The 9,487-nt window shown below is 45.9% G+C and overlaps 1 protein-coding gene across 1 annotated transcript; it reads left to right on the forward strand.

Annotated features, from left to right (window-relative positions):
• Nucleotides 1–4,559: 4,559 nt before the first annotated feature.
• LOC103000541 (sperm acrosome-associated protein 5) lies at nucleotides 4,560–6,811 on the forward strand. The gene is made up of 4 exons (XM_007180280.2): nucleotides 4,560–4,704; nucleotides 5,129–5,287; nucleotides 6,529–6,607; nucleotides 6,712–6,811. Exons 1-4 carry the CDS (start codon nucleotides 4,560–4,562, stop codon nucleotides 6,809–6,811), a joined length of 483 nt encoding a protein of 160 aa, XP_007180342.2.
• The last annotated feature ends 2,676 nt before the right edge of the window (nucleotides 6,812–9,487 follow it).

Raw genomic sequence — 9,487 nt, forward strand, 5'->3', positions numbered from 1 at the left:
GAGAATGCTAGCAGGCGGGAATTTCATGTCTTGAGCCTGGAGGGCAGTATCGGGTTTGCAGGTGTAATTGAATAGGAAGTCGGGATGCGTGGCAGAATTGCTCAGCATGCACAAAGGCTAGGAGGTAGGGAGAGGTCACTGGCTCCATCCAGTGGCTAAGGCTGGGAGTGTACAGTCTAGCGTTTGAAGGACGGTGTGCAGACAAACAAGAAGCTGAAGAATAAATAAATGGCCACCTAGTACACACACGCACCGGGATGAAGGGGATGTGTTAAGTAGTGGCTGACAATGTTGTTGTCTCAGGATGGGCAGGGACGATCTCCATTTGTCGGGGGTGACAGTTAACGCTGATCAAAAGGAGCCGGCCACACAAATATTTGAAGCAAAGAGCTTCGTGGTGGAGGGCGCGGCTGTTACAAAGGCCCTGAAGTAGGACCTGGTTTGGCACGTTGGAGGAACAGAAACAGTGTCAGTGTGTTGGGAATATAGAAGGTGTGGGCAAGGGAGAAGTGAGTGAGTGCCAGATGCTGTAGGGCCTCCTCTGCCAGGGACAGAGCTCATGTCTCATTCTGACATAATGGGATGCCCTTAAGGGCTATCAGATTTTTAAAACACCAGTCTGAAGCAATCTAGCATTATATATTAACTTTAAAAATACACGTATACTAGACTCTTGTTTATTGCCTGTCTTGAACCGCTAGGACATGAGCTCCAGAGGAATTTGCTTAAGCACCTCCCATATGCCAGGTAGTGTTCTAGATATTGGGAATACAGCAGGAGAGAAAACAGAACCAAACAAACAAACAAACATGATGGAGACAGCCTGGTTGCAAACGCCCACCTACCAGCCGTGTAATCTAGGTCAGGACTCAACTCCTCTGTGCTAAATTTCCTCATCTATAAAATGGGGGATAATGACAGCACCTACCTCATTAGGGCTGTGGTGACAAATGAGCTGATAATTGTAAATGTTTTAGAACAATGCCTGGAACACAGCAAGTGCTGTGTAAGTGATGATGATGATTAAAATAAAATTAGATGTGTGTATGTATAAAACTTTTTTTAATAAGAAGAAAAAAATAAAAAGATGACCTGCAGGCTGCTTTGTGAATGACAGATTGCAGAGGGCAAGGGCGAAAACAGGAAGAACAATAAGGAGGCTCCTGCCAACAGGCCCAGCAAGTGATAATGGAGGCTGAGACCTAGCTCAGTATCTCCTGTGTGCCAGGCACTGTGTGAAGCACATGACATGACCTGCCTCAGATAGTCCCCACTTTCTGTGAACAATCCTGTGGTCCCACCCGTCTTGTTAGGTGAGGAAACTGAGTCCCAGAGAGACTAAGTAACTTGCCTAAAGTCACACAGTTTCCCAAGATTGGATCCTTAACTTCTACCCAATAATACTCTTCTTTTGTTTATTCAGTATCCCACAGAACTTCCAGAAAATATCTGAGGGTCCTCATTCCAGAACCATTAAAACTAGGCAAGGAATTTTTTTTGGGGGGGGGCCAGGAATATAGATGGAGCTTCCTAGCAGACAAAGCAAAGAGAGAAAGCAGGGAAGTAACTCAGGTCTCTTGCTCTCTTAAGGATCTCTGCCTTCTGGGTACAAAACTTGTCAACTCTCTTAATGCATTAGGAGGTGGAAAATAGTAGGGGCTGGACCTTTAGGGCCCCTGTCAGTCTGGCTTCTTCCATCCTGTAAACATAACTTCTCCGCCACCTTGTACACACATATATATACACACACCCCTGTGTGTAGGGGGAAATCCTATAGGGTTGGTGGGTGTTGGGGTACAGTGATTTCCAGCTCCAAAAATATTCTGAGCCAGTGATACAGCCCTGCAGAAACTGTCCCAGGGTTCACATATCCACAAGCTACGTGAAACCAGATTTTCTGCTGTGGAGCTAGGATGCCCACTCTCTGTCCTGGGCATCCTCTACCATCAGTCCCTACAGGTACAAACTCATTCAGTGGCCTAAGCAGCAGGTAGCTAGGTGAAGGGGTGTGGAAAGCTGACAGGTAGCTGGTCCCACCACAGAATCTGCACGATGTGACACTCCAACCCAAAGGCCACCCCCACCTCGCTGGTGAGTCATTACAACTGCTCTTAAGATACATTTTCTCAAAACTGTGGAAGTGTTGCCAATTGTAAGCAATCATTTTGGACCATAGGTAGCAGGTGAGTTTGGCAGAGCTACAGCATAGGAGCAGCCAGCTCTGGTGAGCTTGGAGCTGCCACTCTAGCCCTGCCTCCAAGAGAGGAATCCCCTTCCATCCTCTTGAAGCCATTGGTATTTAGGGTGGTATTGGTATGTGCAGCCAAACTGAATCCTGAACAATACATCAGACTTTTCTGTCTTGGCAGATGTGTCACTAAACAGAGACATGTGGGCCCAGTGGGGGCGGGGGGGCTGAATAATGGTGAATGAAGGACAAATTGGGAATGAATGGGGGCAAGGAGAGACAAAGGGGGATGGCAGGGAGGTGAATGAGCAGTGGAGTGGAGTGAATGTGGGTAGTGTGGGGCAGAGTGAGGGAATGACTACGCATTCAATTTTGAATCAATTTAAGATTATGGATAAGACTGAGTAAGTGATGGGAAAATGAGGCACCATCTAAGTGGCAAAAAGTGAAAGAGGGAGTGGACTGTGAGTGAATGGGACGCTGTGAAAGGTGGTGAATGTGAATGGGGTTGATAAAGCATGAGAGTGCAAGTCGATATGAGTACTAAGGATTGAAGTGTAAATGAATGATGGTTTATGGGGCACAGTATGAGTAAGGAGAGGTGAATTTAGGGAGAAAGTAGCAGTGAATGGAAGTCATGTGAGGCACAGAGGGAAGAATGGGGGGCACAAGGGGCAGAATAAGAGGAAACAGAAATGAATACATGGTAGAATGTGAATAAGTGAATCGGGTCAAGTTTGTTTGAGTGGGGATACTACGAGGGAGGAGAACGACCAGAGGTGAATGAGAGGCAGACTGGGATTAGATGGGGCAGGTAATGCGGGGCAGAGTTCCAGTAATGTGCAGAGATCCCAGTGGGAATCAGCCCAGGTGAATGAGCCAAAGCATGTGCGTGGATGGAGGTAATGTTGGGCAGAGTGAGAGGGGATGGAAGTAAAGAGCAGAAGAAGGTGAGGAATTGGGTATTGTGAGGCAAAGGGAGAGGGGATGAAGGTCACATGGCCCAAGGTGAGTTAAGTGGGGGAAATGGAGCCCGATGTGAGCAAAAAGTGGTAAATCCGAGGCAGAGTGTGACTGAACGAGGGTACCGCGAGGCAGAGTGGGAGCAACTCAACATGAATCGGGAGCAGAACAAGGTTGATGAGTGGAAACAGGGGTTACATCGGGAGTGACTTTAAATGAATGAGATAATGGGAGGCAGTGAAGATTGAGAAAGAATGGAGGTGACCAAGTGTAGAGTGAGTATGTGTGGATAACTTGGGCTAGTGTTTGGGAGTAATACAATTTCAGGAAATGCAGGTAATATGGGAGGAGCGCTTGAGAGAATAGAAGTGAAGAAGGGGCAGAAATAGAGTGAATGAGGGAGGGAATGAGGCCCAGAGTCAATGAACAAAGGTGAAGGATGAGCCACGTGAGAGCGTATGGGAGTCATTTGATGCGGTGTCAGGCAGTGAAGGTGAAAGTAGGAAAAGAGAGTCTGGGAGTGAATGGAGGTGAAGAAGGAATAGGATGTGAGAGAACTTGGGTAAGAGTAAGTAGAGGGTTAGGGAATTGCAGTAACACGAGGCCCAGTGTGAGTGAATATAGGTGGATAAGAGGCAGTGTAAGTGGACGAGGGAATAAAATGTAGAACGAGAACGGGGGTGAAAAAGCAGTAGAGTGAACATGTATATGTAATATGTAATGTGTAATACGTAATGTGGGGCAGAATCTGATTAAATGGGTGTAACATGGGGCAGATTCCAGTAAATGAGGGTGGAACAGAGCACACTAAGTGAAGAGAGGTGAAGGAGGTGCTGAGAATGAGTAAATAGAAGTAATGTGGAGCAAAGGGGAGAGCACAGTGGTCATATTTTATAAAGCATGAGGAATCCGAGGTGGTAGTAGGCATGGTGTAGTGACCAGAGCTGACTACTCAGCAGAGTGGGGGAAATGGAGGTGATGAGGGGCAGAATGAGTGGAAATGGAGGTAACCAAGTGGTAGAGCATGATTAATGGGAGTAGAGTGGGACAGTGTTAAGGAACGTAGGGGAATGTGGGCTGAGTGTGAGGTCTACTACCTGGGTCCTGTCTGTCCTTTTTGTGTCCCCAGCCCCTCTCTCCCTGCATCCCTTTCTGATATCTCTGGGTTTCTCCCTGTCCTTGTCTCCTTCCACCTCTGTGTATACATCAGTATCTTTCTTTTTCTTTGTGTCTTTAACAGAGCTAGCACAGGGGAAGATGGTGAGATGCCCAACCCTCTGGCTTCTCTGTTCCAGAATCTGTCACTTAGATCTTCACAGAGCACAAAATTCCAGCATATCCTTAGTTCTGAGAACTGGAGGGTGAGTCTGAAGCAATGGGTCAGTTAGGAGGGCTTGTGGGTGTCATAATGCAGGCCTGGGACACTATGGTGGTGACCCTGGCCATACTGATGCCTGCCACTGTGGATGCCAAGATCTTCGAACGCTGTGACCTGGCAATGAAGCTGGAGGAGGCGGGCCTCAATGGCTTCAAGGGCTACACCATTGGAGACTGTGAGACTCGTCACCCCAAGTCCCACCCATGCCACGGGCCGCCCACCACACTCAGACCCAGGCCCTCCCCCTTTGCCATTTGTTACCTCCCAGGCTAGGGAATGATCCTCTCAGTCACTCTCTGACTATGATGAGTATTTTAACTAACTCTAGTTTCATCATCATTGCCTTCACAACCATTTACCCTCATCTCTACTAACACCGCCATCACTACCATCAATGTCATCACTGCTGTTATCACCACGAATACCATCACCACCACCATTACTGGTATCTCACCAGAATCACCAACATCAACCCCAAACCAAGATATTCACCCCCAACAACTAAGATGAAAACCATCCCTGCCCCACTCCCTCACCCTACCCTCTCCCCTATTCCCAAGACCCATGCCCATCTGCTACCTCCCCCCTCCCTGCCCCAGGGCTGTGCATGGCGCACTATGAAAGTGGCTTTGACACCTCCTTCGTGGACCACAATCCTGATGGCAGCAGTTCATATGGCATTTTCCAGCTGAACTCTGCCTGGTGGTGTGACAATGGTGTTACACCTACCCAGAACCTCTGTCACATGGAGTGTCATGGTAAGGCAGCATTGAGAACACCTTGAAGCCCTGCCTGGCCCCACTCCCCAACACGCAGAGGGCAAGACTGTCTAAGCCATAGCCTTGAGTAACAAGCAGAAAAATGATAGGGAAAGGAGCAGAGTTGCCTGGGCTGTTACAGACACCAGCCTGTATCCTTACCCAGATTGCACTGAGATGTTGTCTAGGTCAGGAGGACTCAGAGCTCCCAAACCTCACCTAGAATGGAGGCTGCCATTTTCTAGGACTCAGGAAACAATACACTTAGCTCCAAGTGGAATGGAGGGGGAAACTGTCCTGATTTGGGGTTGGGGTTGTCCAGGCCCTGAAGGAAGAAGCAGATATCTGTCTGTAGGAACAGAAACAAGGTACCTCTGTGCAGAAAGGAAAGAATTTTCCAGACAAGAGTGTGGTATTGTTGAGGACAAAATTGAATAGCAGTAGAAGTTGTTCAGGGTTGGCCAAAATGGTGTTTGAGGCTGTCCAAGATAGGCCAAAATGGAGACTGTGGTTATTTGGGACCAGCCCAAGTGGAGGTTGAAGTTGTCCAAGTCCTGCCACAGTGACAGAATAGATCACCCAGGACTTGGCAGCTTGAAGGCTGAGGCTATCCAGGACTAGTCAACATAGTGGTTGAGATCATTAGTCAGAATGGCAGTTAAGGTCATCCTCGTCTAGCCACCATAGCAGTTGATGTCATCTAGGACCAGGCACCATGGTAGCTGAAGTTGAACAGGACTAGCCAACATAGAGACTGAGGTCTCTTGTAACTAGTAAAAATGGGTGTTGATGTTATCCAGGACCTGACAACATAGTGTTTGAAGTTCCCAGGACTGACCAACCTTGCAGTTGAGTGGCTTCCCAGCCAGCCAACAGCCATTGCAGTTGAGATCATTCATAACCATACAAAATGACAGTTGAAGTCATCTGGAACTGGCCAACATGGGGTCTGAGGTTGTCCAGGACCAGCCAACATGGTGGTTGAGGTTACTCATAACCAGCAAACGTGACAGTCAAGATCACTCAGGATCAGTCAATGAGTTAAGGTTGTACAGAACCAGTCAACATGGCAGTTGATGTAATTCATAGCCAGCTAATAAGTGAATCAAGGTCATCTAGAATCAGGCAATATAGTGGTTGAAGTTATTCAGGCCCCAAGAAACCCAGAACCCCTTGTCCCTTCATACACTGTCACCCTGTCTCCAATACACCAGATTACTATATCCCTCTCTTCCTCCTAGAACTGTTCAACCGCCATATTCTGGATGACATCATGTGTGCCAAGCAGATAGTGTCCTCACAAAATGGTATGAATACCTGGTAAGTTTCATGGGGATGGCTTGGACTCTGGGCAGCCAGGATAGTGGCACTGCCACCCCATCAGCCTGTCCACTTCATCCTCCCTCTCTCCCTTCATTTCCCAGGGATTCTTGGAACCAGCACTGTTCTGGCCATGATTTATCTGAATGGCTCAAGGGGTGTCATATGTATGCAAAACCTTACACAACAGAAATTCATCCATGACTCAGCTTCCCAGAGATAGAGATTTCATTTTCCTTTCTGTTCTTTCTCTTGTGGATTTAACAAAGGATGATATCTATAAACAATGCAAGAGACCCCTGATGTCTGACTCTCTTCATTTTTCCAATGCCTGAAGGTACCCCTATTCAATCTCTCCCTCCATATATTCAAAGCTCTAATCAGGGGACACGAGATCACTCAGGGTGGGGGTGGAGGATAACGTAGTGATTAAGAGCATAGGTTCTCCTGGGTTCAGAAACAATCTCTACCACTTACTGTCCCCAAGTTGCCTTGGGTGAGGCACTTAATTTCTTTGTGCCTCAGTTTCCTCATCTGCAAAATGAGGATGATAGTGGTAGTAACTATCTCATGGGTTGCTGAGAGAATTAAATGAATTAATGTTTGTAAAGCACATAAAGTGTTTAGTACACAAGACAATTCTAGGTCTGGAAATAGAAGGGTGGTGTGGGGAGGTATGAAAATTGGCTTCCCTTAAAAAGTATCACTCTCTGTTGAAGTAACTACAGGGTCTTTAATTAAGGTAGATACAGTCTCTTCAGGGGAAAATGGAATTGGTTTCAGCTTACAGAGAAAGCTCAGTGGGAATTAGGATTTTAAAGTATTCACATTCTCCCACATCCTCCCACATTATTACCATTCTAACTCTCAGCCCCCAACTCCTTCTTTCATGATCTGTAACCAAAGTTTCAAATGACAAACTGGAAATTTAGGCCAGGAATTCAATGGCTGCACAAGGTAATAATTATTTTTACAGAATCCCCGGGTTTCAGTCTATGTCTTGAGCAGAGAATTTAGGAATTTGAACTTGCCATTCTTTCTCTTTGTGCCGACCAGCCCCATTGGAAGCAGCCACCCCCGTGAGGAAGCAGTCCCTCACGTCCTTTGTACTCTTTGGTTGGGGTGGATATTCAACTACCCAAAGCCTTGTTTTCAGTGTTGACTTCATCCAGATAAGCACAGATGATCATTAAAGCAGTTATCTGCTACTGCATGCCAAGGAATGCCAGAGCCCCCTTCTTTAATGCCACCTGGATTTCCCCTGCCTTCAGCCCCAACCAGCCTAGATAACCAAATCTCACATTTCCCTGGGGTCCATAAAAGGTACCATCACTCTGGATACCAATTTCTGAATGAGATAGTTATTTATCAAAAGCAGCATAAATAAACTCTGGTGAATTTAAGTAAAAAGCAGATCTCCTAAAAGCCTATCAGGTAGCTCATAGTATTTCTGGGAAGACTGCATGATCTAGCTCAGACAGGGGGAAGGTCCACACAAAGAAGAAGCCAGGAGGCTTCCCTGGTGGCGCAGTGGTTGAGAGTCTGCCTGCTAATGCAGGGGACACGGGTTCGAGCCCTGGTCTGGGAAGATCCCACATGCCCGGAGCAACTGGGCCTGTGAGCCACAATTGCTGAGCCTGCGCGTCTGGAGCCTGTGCTCCGCAACAAGAGAGGCCGCGATAATGAGAGGCCCGCGCACCGCGATGAAGGGTGGCCCCCGCTTGCCGCAACTGGAGAAAGCCCTCGCACAGAAACGAAGACCCAACACAGCCATAAATAAATAAATAAATAACAAAAGTGATTGTTTAAAAAAAAAAAAAAAGAAGAAGAAGAAGCCAAAATCTTGAACGTAGAATAGGTTGGGGCAAGAATATTGGCATTATCAACCGTTGCTACTTCTGAAAACTGGATTTGATGCCCTAGTGTTTCCTTTACATTGTTCCGATTATGCATCCTTTCTAATAATTTACAATATTTATAGTATATTTATCATTGTTATTCCTTTAGTGGTTATCTTTAAATCTCTAATTTTATATCATTTGGTAAACTCTTTTTTCTGTAGGTAGCACTTATTCCCCATTATGAGAGATGTCAAAGCAGCTGTTCTTCATAATAGACTGTATTAGGTTTTTTTCTATGAGAGTTTGATATTAAATCTGGAATATTTCCCTTAATATCATTGCCATGGGACTATGTTTATTGAAATCAATTAAATTGGGTTTCTCTTGATACCTGTGCCCAGATTTACCATGAGGTTTGGCTCTCATATATTCAAGGCTTCAAAGGACTGCAGTCTTGAACAACCTCTCTGATGTATAATGGTCATCCACTATACACCCATGATAACAACTACAGAGGCCAAGTATTTTGCACCAGGATCTTGGCTCTTGCTATTCCTTATGCCTGGAATGTTCTTACCCCCAGTATGGCTGGCTTCTTATTTTTAGAAAGACCTTCCCTGACCACTTTAGCTAAGGCATGATCCTTTCACCTCACCTTTTTCTTTTCCTTTCACATTTTTATGAAGGATTTTCCATTTTCAGTTCTTTTGCAAAGTTTCTCTTTTCTCTGAGTTCTTTAATCCATGATGAACTTTAACTTCTGGAAGGTTTTTCTTATATTCAGGAAAGCCATAGGGTTTCTCACCTATGTGGGTTCTTCGATGTAGAGTGAGTTTTGACTTCTCTCTGAAGGCTCTACTACACTTATCACATTTATAGGTTTTCTCTCATGTGTGAGTTCTTTGATGTATAACAAGATATGATTTCAGGGAGAAAGCTTTCTCACATACATTACACTCATAGGGTTTCTCCCCTGTGTGAGCTCTCAGATGAATAATGAGATATGACTACTGGAAGAAAACTTTGTCATATTCTTTGC

Source organism: Balaenoptera acutorostrata, chromosome X, assembly GCF_949987535.1.
Source record: "Balaenoptera acutorostrata chromosome X, mBalAcu1.1, whole genome shotgun sequence".
Classification (NCBI taxonomy): Eukaryota; Metazoa; Chordata; class Mammalia; order Artiodactyla; family Balaenopteridae; genus Balaenoptera; species Balaenoptera acutorostrata.